The sequence below is a fragment of the Sinocyclocheilus grahami genome, unplaced genomic scaffold (genome assembly GCF_001515645.1).
Source record: "Sinocyclocheilus grahami isolate Dianchi unplaced genomic scaffold, SAMN03320097.WGS_v1.1 scaffold1225.1, whole genome shotgun sequence".
In the NCBI taxonomy this organism is placed as follows: Eukaryota; Metazoa; Chordata; class Actinopteri; order Cypriniformes; family Cyprinidae; genus Sinocyclocheilus; species Sinocyclocheilus grahami.
Window position 1 is genome coordinate 235,370 of NW_015506404.1, and position 10,681 is coordinate 246,050.

The 10,681-nt window shown below is 35.5% G+C and overlaps 1 protein-coding gene across 2 annotated transcripts in view; it reads left to right on the forward strand.

The window, feature by feature from the left end:
• rnf8 (ring finger protein 8, E3 ubiquitin protein ligase) overlaps positions 1 to 7,924 on the forward strand; it is a 9,941-nt gene extending 2,017 nt beyond the window's left edge. The window contains exons 3-8 of one of the 2 annotated variants that reach the window (XM_016254154.1): positions 978 to 1,667; positions 2,973 to 3,035; positions 3,118 to 3,207; positions 3,555 to 3,662; positions 6,412 to 6,623; positions 7,603 to 7,720. In XM_016254154.1, the coding sequence (XP_016109640.1) occupies positions 978 to 1,667; positions 2,973 to 3,035; positions 3,118 to 3,207; positions 3,555 to 3,662; positions 6,412 to 6,623; positions 7,603 to 7,645 (1,206 nt within the window). In that variant the 3' untranslated portion in view covers positions 7,646 to 7,720. Of the gene's footprint in view, positions 1 to 977; positions 1,668 to 2,972; positions 3,036 to 3,117; positions 3,208 to 3,554; positions 3,663 to 6,411; positions 6,624 to 7,602 lie in introns of both variants that reach the window. The other variant, XM_016254153.1, reaches the window with a different exon arrangement.
• Positions 7,925 to 10,681: the final 2,757 nt, after the last annotated feature.

The following is a 10,681-nucleotide window of genomic DNA, read 5'->3' on the forward strand; positions in this document are numbered from 1 at the left end:
AAAATATTGATAGATATACAGAAATATATAAAATAAATATTAATATATGGAAATATAAAAAATAATAAAAGACAAAACCCATTATTACTAAGGTTAAAATGGAAAATAAAAGCTATTCAAAATAATTACAAATATTAATATTAGTGCTGTCAATCGCGATTAATCGCATCCAAAATAAAAGTTTTTGTTTACATAATATATGTGCGTGTACAGTGTATATTTATTATGTATATATAAATGCACACACACACGCATGTGTATATTTAAGAAAAATGTTACGTTTATATATTAAATGTTTATATATGATATAATTTATATGAATATACATTTCAATATTTTCAAAATATATGCTGTATGTGTGTGTCTTTATATATACATAATAAATATACACAGTACACACACATTATGTAAACAAAAACTTTTATTTTGCTTGTGATTAATCATTTGACAGCACTAAATAATATACAAATAAGGGATTAAAGTTTTCCCATCAGTTCATAAAGACAGTCACTTGCTTCATTCCTGAATGATTCAGCCCTTTGAACGAATCAATTGAATGAATGATTCAGTGATAAAATCAGTGACTTGCCGCCCCTTCATTTTTAGCGTATAAGTTCAGTTATTTAAATCATATTCAAAATGTTATATTTAAAACATTAATCTCCACATGAATTTATTAATTTAATTGCACTCATGCCACCTCTGAGCCTCATTAAACGTCTGAAAATGTACCTACAAGCCACTTTTGTAATCTTCTGTGCCACCTCTGTAGTACAAATTAATTTATTAATACTAATTTCATATGATTGGTAACTTTTTTTGTCTTATTAAAGAAATATTAAATTATTTAAATAACTGAAATTATACGCCAAAAAAAACTGTAATCCCTGTAACTGCCATGTAAATGTAAAAAAGTGTTTTGTATATTGTGTTTTATTGAAATGTGTCTAACTTGTTTTTCCTGTCTTTATACCCAGAGTCTGAATGGCGTGTGGATAAATGGGAGCCGGATACCGGCTGGAAACCCGTTTTTACTCAAGCAGGGTGACTCTGTGGGGCTCGGCGTCCCTCTCGACGGCAACCCCGTGGAGTTCGACTACATCCTCGTCCAGAAGAATTTCAGTGAAGTCAAATCCTTCCTATCTGGGAATCTTAGCAGAGAATCCGACGCTGCTTCCGTAGGCCAAAAACTGAAAAACTCAAAGCGTAAGTTCGATGGAGACGAGTCGGAGCCGTGTCCCACGCAGAACTCCAAATCCAAGCTGTACCGCAGCTCCGGCCCGGATAAGTCGCGTGCGCAGCCCTGTCCGTCCAGGGAACGCCGGGAAACGGAGCAGTTCTTCTCTAAACCCCTGGAGGAGGGCAGAAGCGGCGATAAAGCGGGAAGCAGCTCGAGCGGCGGCTGTGAAAGCAGTCAGCAGCTGGCTAGCGTACACCGCTACAACAGGAACCTGATGGTCCTGAAGGGCCGTGTGGGCCACACGCAGAAGCGCGCGGCGGAGCTGGAGCGGCAGCAGCATCAGACGCCGGAGAGAGAGCAGGAGATGCAGGATCTGCAGGCGCAGCTGGAGCTGCTGCGGGGTCAGCTGAGGTCGCAGCAGGAGCAGGCGCTCAAACGCATGGAGACCCTGGAGAAATCCTTCTGTGAGGAGGAGCGACGTCTGGAGGTGAGCAGCCAATGAGTCATGTTTTTTTTGTAGTGAACGGCTGCATTTGTTCAGAAATCCTCTCCCATGGCCTCATCATATAATAAAGTGTCCATGTCCATCATATGCGCACTTTTAATCTCGCCAGAATATTTTCACCTGTTGTTTTATGAATGCTATGAATTAGTATGCAGTATGGAAGTATGCAATTTTGGCTACAGATAGAGTGCAGTGATGGCCAGTGTTATCATCAAAAATAATTTTCATTATTTGCAATTAAGCTGAAATAAAATATGAATATTAGATGGCAAAACGTATGTAGTATGAAAATGAGAAATGTTGCCTTGGCAACTGAATCAGAAATAAAAATTTGAAGTTCTAAAATGACTAAAATTTTAATAAAAAAATTAATGAAAGCAATTTTTTATAGAATTATGTTTTATAGGATTTTTATATTTAAATAGAAATATAAAAAATAAAAAGGATTAAAATAATACATTCATCTAGAGCATCAATACAGTGAGATATGTTTGGATAAAGATATTTACATTTTTTTTAAATAGAATTATTTGTTTTTATTTATTTTTAAGAATATATCTAGATCACATTGCTCTTTCCCATTTGGAGTCCATGATCATCAAAGAATATTTTTGTTATTTGAAATAAAGTTAAAAAAGATAAATAATTTACATGAAAAACTTTTAGCTGAAATAAGTTTAAATTGATGGTCTAAAATTAATAAAACAATAAAATAAATGAAAGCTAAATAGTAATTAAAATAAAACAAAATGATAAACGCATAATAAAACGCATAAACCAAATATGCAAAAATAAAAGCTAATTCAAAATATTACAGTTTATTATAATACAAAATCTAAACACCATACCACATTAATTTCAGAGCCGTATCTAGAGCATCATTGTGGCAAGATTTGGATGAGCACATTTATTATATTAATATTTATATATTTTTTCCAGAATATATCTAGTTCATGTTGCTCTTTCCCATTAAGAGTCCACGATCATCTCATTTCATCTCATCTCTCATTTAGATGAATTAATAAAGCATAAGCTGTAGCTGAAATGCCTTGCTTATCAACATTGTATGCAAACTTTGCTTAATATTCTAAAAGATTCAAAAGCTTCTGCTTCATCTAAATACATTTCTTTTGGTTCTCTCCAATAATCTCCTGGTTAATTTTGGATGATCTATCAATAAAATGGACATCATTTTACAACTTAATTCTGGCATGAGAGGAGGCTGTGGGTCATAATATAAAGCCATAACATTTTCTGTGTTTACACAAATATGTTGTTTTCCCAAAGACTGAAAAAGCACAGCAGAATGAGGAAGGCTTGGAAAAACAACTTGAGGTGGCGTTGAAAGAGGTAAGAGAAATAAACTGCACATCTTCAATATTTTATGAGCTTAAGCACAAGTATTACATAATGTTTTCTTTTGCTTTGCCAGCACCGGAAAGTTATTGAGGAGCTCAAACACGCTCGCGAAGGATTCAAGGAAGTTCTTCAAGCCAAAGATAAGGAGCTGGAAGTTACAAAGGTAGTTATGGAAAGGTTGAGCATGAAAATAAATGTACAGTAAAATAAACGCGGATAAAGGAACACTAAATGAAAGAGATCAGACGTTTAAAGGTTTTGCCAGAACATGAAAATTTATTGTTTTTCGGTGAATTTCTGTTGAATTTCCGAGCTGTTCTTTCCTGTATAATGAAAGTGAAACGTGATCTGTCAGGCTTCAGAAGTTTATCACGTCATGCACATAAGTGCATCAAACTCTTCATGGGTCACCAGATTCGTATAGTGTTTTGTGGAAGTGTAATGACATAATGCCTAAAAATAATAAAAAAGAACCCGTTCTGTGCGATAATTTGTAACCTTCTCCCACAGGAAGAGAAAGAAAAGGCCAAAGCTCAGAAAGAAGAAGTGGTCACACAGATGACTGAAGTGCTGGAGAGTGAACTGCAATGCAGCATTTGTTCTGAGCTCTTCATTGAGGTAAAAAACACATGATGTGAAAGGTCATGTGATCATATGTAGGAATGATAGGGGAAGAACACTGACTTTTTAAAAGATCAAAATTTTCTTTTCTATAAAAGTTCAGTAGTGTCAAAAACAGAGTGTAGGTTGACGTAATGTTTTGTGCAAAAACTCCAATGGAAGTATGCAAAGGCCCCAAAAGGTACACTGAAATCACACTTAAAAATGTTTGCATTTAATTGCAATATATATAAAACAACGTGGCAGTGCAAACAAACAATGCTTGAGCTTTTCGTCAGAGCCATTTTTACTTTTATATCTTTTATATCTTTTATAATTGTACTTTTAATCATTTTTAGTGGATGTATGAAGCCGTTTGTTTGCAAGTTCACGTGTCTTTTTAGAATAACCAGCAGTGTAGTTAATTATATTAATTAACAAATTCACTTTTTCACAAACTCTGAACATCAGAAAGAATCCATGATTACAGTTTTTATTTATTTTGAGCAATAGTTTTGTTTTTTGAAACCTAGCAAACTTCATTTTATGAATGGAAGAATGTCCTCATGCCGGGTTTCATTGAAATACAGTGGGGCAAAATAGTATTTAGTCAGCCACCAATTGTGCAAGTTCTCCCACTTAAAAAGATGAGAGAGGCCTGTAATTTTCATCATAGGTATACCTCAACTATGAGAGACAAAATGAGAAAAAAAATCCAGAAAATCACATTGTAGGATTTTTAAAGAATTAATTGGTAAATTCCTCGGTAAAATAAGTATTTGGTCACCTACAAACAAGCAAGATTTCTGGCTCTCACAGACCTGTAACTTCTTCTTTAAGAGGCTCCTCTGTCCTCCACTCGTTACCTGTATTAATGGCATCTGTTTGAACTCGTTATCAGTATAAAAGACACCTGTCCACAACCTCAAACAGTCACACTCCAAACTCCACCATGGCCAAGACCAAAGAGCTGTCAAAGGACACCAGAAACAAAATTGTAGACCTGCACCAGGCTGGGAAGACTGAATCTGCAATAGGTAAGCAGCTTGGTGTGAAGAAATCAACTGTGGGAGCAATTATGAGAAAATGGAAGACATACAAGACCACTGATAATCTCCCTCGATCTGGGGCTCCACACAAGATCTCACCCCGTGGGGTCAAAATGATCACAAGAACTGTGAGCAAAAATCCCAGAACCACACGGAGGGACCTAGTGAATGACCTGCAGAGAGCTGGGACCAAAGTAACAAAGGCTACCATCAGTAACACACTGCACCGCCAGGGACTCAAATCCTGCAGTGACAGACGTGTCCCCCTGCTTAAGCCAGTACATGTCCAGGCCCATCTGAAGTTTGCTACAGAGCATTTGGATGATCCAGAAGAGAATTGGGAGAATGTCATATGGTCAGATGAAACCAAAATAAAACTTTTTGGTAAAAACTCAACTTGACCAGAAGAGGATTGGGAGAATGTCATATGGTCAGATGAAACCAAAATAGAACTCTTTGGTAAAAACTCAACTTGTCGTGTTTGGAGGAGAAAGAATGCTGAGTTGCATCCAAAGAACACCATACCTACTATGAAGCATGGGGGTGGAAACATCATGCTTTGGGGCTGTTTTTCTGCAAAGAGACCAGGACGACTGATCCGTGTAAACAAAAGAATGAATGGGGCCATGTATCGTGAGATTGAGTGAAAACCTTCCATCAGCAAGGGCATTGAAGATGAAACATGGCTGGGTCTTTCAGCATGACAATGATCCCAAACACACCGCCCAGGCAACGAAGGAGTGGCTTCGTAAGAAGCATTTCAAGGTCCTGGAGTGGCCTAGCCAGTCTCCAGATCTCAACCCCATAGAAAATCTTTGGAGGGAGTTGAAAATCCGTGTTGCCCAGCGACAGCCCCAAAACATTACTGCTCTAGAGGAGATCTGCATGGAGGAATGGGCCAAAATACCAGCAACAGTGTGTGAAAACCTTGTGAAGACTTACAGAAAACATTTGACCTCTGTCATTGCCAACAAAGGGTATATAACAAAGTATTGAGATGAAATTTTGTTATTGACCAAATACTTATTTTCCACCATAATTTGCAAATAAACTCTTTAAAAATCCTACAATGTGATTTTCTGGATTTTTTTCCCTCATTTTGTCTCTCATAGTTGAGGTATACCTATGATGAAAATTACAGGCCTCTCTCATCTTTTTAAGTGGGAGAACTTGCACAATTGGTGGCTGACTAAATATTTTTTGCCCCACTGTAAATGCATTGTATAGCGAAATATCAAAACAAGTGGCAAGTAAGTACAGTTTTAACTGTGGCTTAAATGTCCAAATACTTCCTTTCAAAAGTGTGAGGTACAATTTAGTTATGTTTATGAAAGAAGTCTTTTATACTCACCAAAGCTGCATTTACTTGAATAACAATATATAGTTAAAACTGTAACATTGTGAAATATTATTTCAATTTAAAATAAATATTTTTGGTTGCGAAATAATATTGTAAAAATGCAATTTCTGTTTTGTAAAGCTGAATTTTCAGCATCATTTCTCCAATCAACTTATTGTGATGTAAAGTGACCAATCAAAGTTTGTTTTGGTCTTGCATGCCATTACAGAATGGATTTGTGTGAAATGATGCCACAAAAATAGATTAGATCCACAATTTTAGAGAGTTTTGTAATCCTTTTCCAGTTTTGCGTGCAGTCTACATCAGATGGTAATTAGCCACTTATTTCTCTCGACCTTTGACCTCTGTGACCCCTCAGGCCGTGACGCTGAACTGCGCCCACAGCTTCTGTCAGCATTGTATCCGAGAGTGGCGTAAGCGCAAGGACAAGTGTCCCATGTGCTGGCAGACCATCACGTCACAGACGCGCTCTCTGGTCCTGGACAACTGCATCGACCGCATGGTAGAGAACCTGAGTGCTGACATGAGAGAGAGACGCCTGGCACTGATCAATGAGCGGAAAGGTGAGAGGTGCGTGACATCACTGCGTCTACCGTCTGATGGGAGTCTTTGAGAAGTTATGGATTTTTCTGCATTCAAGGAATAGTTCAACCAAAAATGAAGATTTTCTGACAATGTACTTTTAGGTTAGTCAAGTTGTAGATGAGTTTGTTTCTTCATCAGATTTGGAGAAATGCAGCACTTGCTCGCCAATGGATGCTCTGTAGTGAATGGGTGCCGTCAGAATGAGAGTCCAAACAGCTGATAAAAACATCACAATAATCCACAGCACTCCAGTCCATCAGTTAACATCTGGAGAAGACAACAGCTGAAACAAATCCAGCATTAAGGAGTTTTTTTTTAAGTTCAAACTATTGCTTCCAGCCCAAATATGAGTCCATAATCAATAATAACGCTTCCTCTAGTGAAAATGCCCATCTCCTGTTGTCTCTCACATCAAAATCCAACCACATATTTGTTTAGAGCTGTTTCGGCTTGTAATCGTTGCTTGATCTGCAGATCTCTCTCCTGATTCTGACCAGACCACTTTTTCACTGGAGGAAGCTTTATTATGCATTATGGACTCGTATTTTGGCTGGAAGCAACTGTTTGAAGAACAAAATATTATAAGTGGATTATTGTGATGTTTTTATCAGCTGTTTGGACTCTCATTCTGACGGCACCCATTCACTGCAGAGCATCCATTGCTGAGCAAGCGATGGAATGCTACATTTCTCCAAATTAAATGTGTATTTTGGATGATTTTTTTTACCCTAATCGGAAACGGCATGCTATGAAAAGCCAAATAGACCAAATTGTCCAAATTGAGCAGTGCATAAAAACAAGTTTTTGCCTGTAGTGTCTTGCTTTAAATCAACAATGTAACCAACAGCTGTTCCGCTCAAACTGTCAAGATCAGGTGTGTGGTTAAAAACAAGTCCTCTACGTACAAAAGGTGCTTTAAAAGTATAAAGTCCTGTCTGAAACACAAAATATAAACTGTTCTCAGGTCTGAAAGCAAGCGTCTCTCCAGCAGTCGTGGTAATAAATGACGACAGCAGCAGCAGCAGCAGCGACACGTTCTTTCAGAGCGACAGTTCTGTGTTCCTGGACTCCTCCGAGTCTAACGACTCTCTGGTTCATTATGCCATCGATGACGACTCGTCCTGGACTGATGAGGACGATTATCTCTGACAAACACATGTGAAGAACACCGACACAGCTCATTTGTTTGGTTTCGTTTAGCCATGCTATTTTTATGTTTGTAGCTCACTGTATGACTTGTTTGGGCTTTTCTTGTTAAAATAAACTTTATAGTTATTTTTCACTCAGCCATTTGGATGTTGTTTTAATTCAATTTGTACAGAACTTCACAACTGCACAGAAAGACATTTTTGTAGGCAATTTGAAAATGTTGCATCTACCAATCAGAATGTAGCACATTTTATCTCATTTAAATCCCACAGAATTTCTCCCAAAATCAGCTCAGAAAGTATGAAAAAGCTTACGTGAAACACACACTGAAAGCAAATGATGTGACAGAGCTATGTCGTTCCCATTATAATGTATTGCTGTATTGATTGTTGATTGTAATGGGAACAATTGGTCATTTCCAGTATCTGACACAAGAGGGCAGCAGTGTGGTATTAAATGTTGATCAGTACGGGCCTGTATATCTCTGTTGAATGTATTTGGAATCATAATCTGGACTTTCATTGTTTGTTTTTTACCTTTACTTTTCTTCAGTTTGAAATGCAACAGCATGAAGATAGCCGGTTGCATTTAATCTCCAGATTGTTTCTGTAAGTGTTTATAATTTCCTCCTGCATGCTTTAAGGCAAGACACAAGTGAATAGGCTAAAAAAAAAAAAACAGTGTTAGGGAAAGTTGCTTTTAAAAGTAATGTATTTTTTAATAAGAACTTTTCTTCTCAGAATTGCGAATTCAAGAAATTCTGAGTTTATATCTTGCAATTCTGACTTTATTGTAGTTGCTATATTTCACAATTCTGAGTTTATATCTTGCAATTCTGACTTTTTTCTCGCAATTGCAAGGTTATATCTCACAATAATGACTTTTCTTAGAATTGTGAATTTGTCTCACCATTTTGAGTTTATCTTGCAATTCTAAGTTTATAACTCACAATAATGACTTCTTAGAATTCCGAGAATTCTTAGAATTTATATCTCGCAATTTTGATTTTGTATCTCGTAATTGCGACTTTTTATCTCATAATAAGAACTTTTCTTCTCAGAATTGCGAATTCAAGTAATTCTGAGTTTATTGTAGTTGCAAGTTTATATTTCACAATTTTGAGTTTATATTTCGCAATTCTGGCTTTTTTCTCAGAATTGCGAGTTTATACCTCATTAAATTAATTTACATCTTGCAATTCTGACTTTTGTCTTGCAATTGCAAGGTTATGTCACGACTTGTCTTAGAATTGCGAATTTATAGCTCACCATTTTGAGTTTCTCTCACAATTCTGAGTTTATACCTCACAATAATGACTTTTCTTAGAATTGCGAATTTATATCTCGCAATTTTGATTTTGTATCTCCTTATTGTTTATATCTCACAATTACGAGTTTATATCTCACAATAACAACTTTTCTTATAATTGTGAATTTGTCTCCCCATTTTGAGTTTATCTCACAATTCTAAGTTTATAACTCACAATAATGACTTCTTAGAATTCCGAGAATTCTTAGAATTTATATCTCGCAATTTTGATTTTGTATCTCCTTATTGTTTATATCTCACAATTACGAGTTTATATCTCACAATAACAACTTTTCTTATAATTGTGAATTTGTCTCCCCATTTTGAGTTTATCTCACAATTCTAAGTTTATAACTCACAATAATGACTTCTTAGAATTCCGAGAATTCTTAGAATTTATATCTCGCAATTTTGATTTTGTATCTCCTTATTGTTTATATCTCACAATTACGAGTTTATATCTCACAATAACAACTTTTCTTATAATTGTGAATTTGTCTCCCCATTTTGAGTTTATCTCACAATTCTAAGTTTATAACTCACAATAATGACTTCTTAGAATTCCGAGAATTCTTAGAATTTATATCTCGCAATTTTGATTTTGTATCTCCTTATTGTTTATATCTCACAATTACGAGTTTATATCTCACAATAACAACTTTTCTTATAATTGTGAATTTGTCTCCCCATTTTGAGTTTATCTCACAATTCTAAGTTTATAACTCACAATAATGACTTCTTAGAATTCCGAGAATTCTTAGAATTTATATCTCGCAATTTTGATTTTGTATCTCCTTATTGTTTATATCTCACAATTACGAGTTTATATCTCACAATAACAACTTTTCTTATAATTGTGAATTTGTCTCCCCATTTTGAGTTTATCTCACAATTCTAAGTTTATAACTCACAATAATGACTTCTTAGAATTCCGAGAATTCTTAGAATTTATATCTCGCAATTTTGATTTTGTATCTCCTTATTGTTTATATCTCACAATTACGAGTTTATATCTCACAATAACAACTTTTCTTATAATTGTGAATTTGTCTCCCCATTTTGAGTTTATCTCACAATTCTAAGTTTATAACTCACAATAATGACTTCTTAGAATTCCGAGAATTCTTAGAATTTATATCTCGCAATTTTGATTTTGTATCTCGTAATTGAGTTTATATCTCACAATTCTGAGTTTATATCTTGCAATTCTGACTTTTTTCTCACAACTGCGAGTTTGTCTCACGATAATGACTTTTCTTATAGTTGCGAATTTATGTCTCGCAACTGAGTTTATATCTCGCAATTCCGAGTTTAATATAAAATTGACTTTTTTTCAGGATTGTGAGTTTATAACTTGCAAGTAAGTTTATGTCACGTTTCGTGCTTGTCTTGCAATTCTGACTTTGCAATTGTGAGTTTATATCTTATAATAACAAATTTTCTTAGAATTGTGAATTTATATCACGCAATTCTTTTTTCTTTGCAATTGTGAGTTTATATCTTGCAATACTGAAGTGGAAGGAAAAAGTCAGAAGCGTGAGAAACTCAAGGCAAAACAGTCCAAATTGTCATAATTAATTAACTTT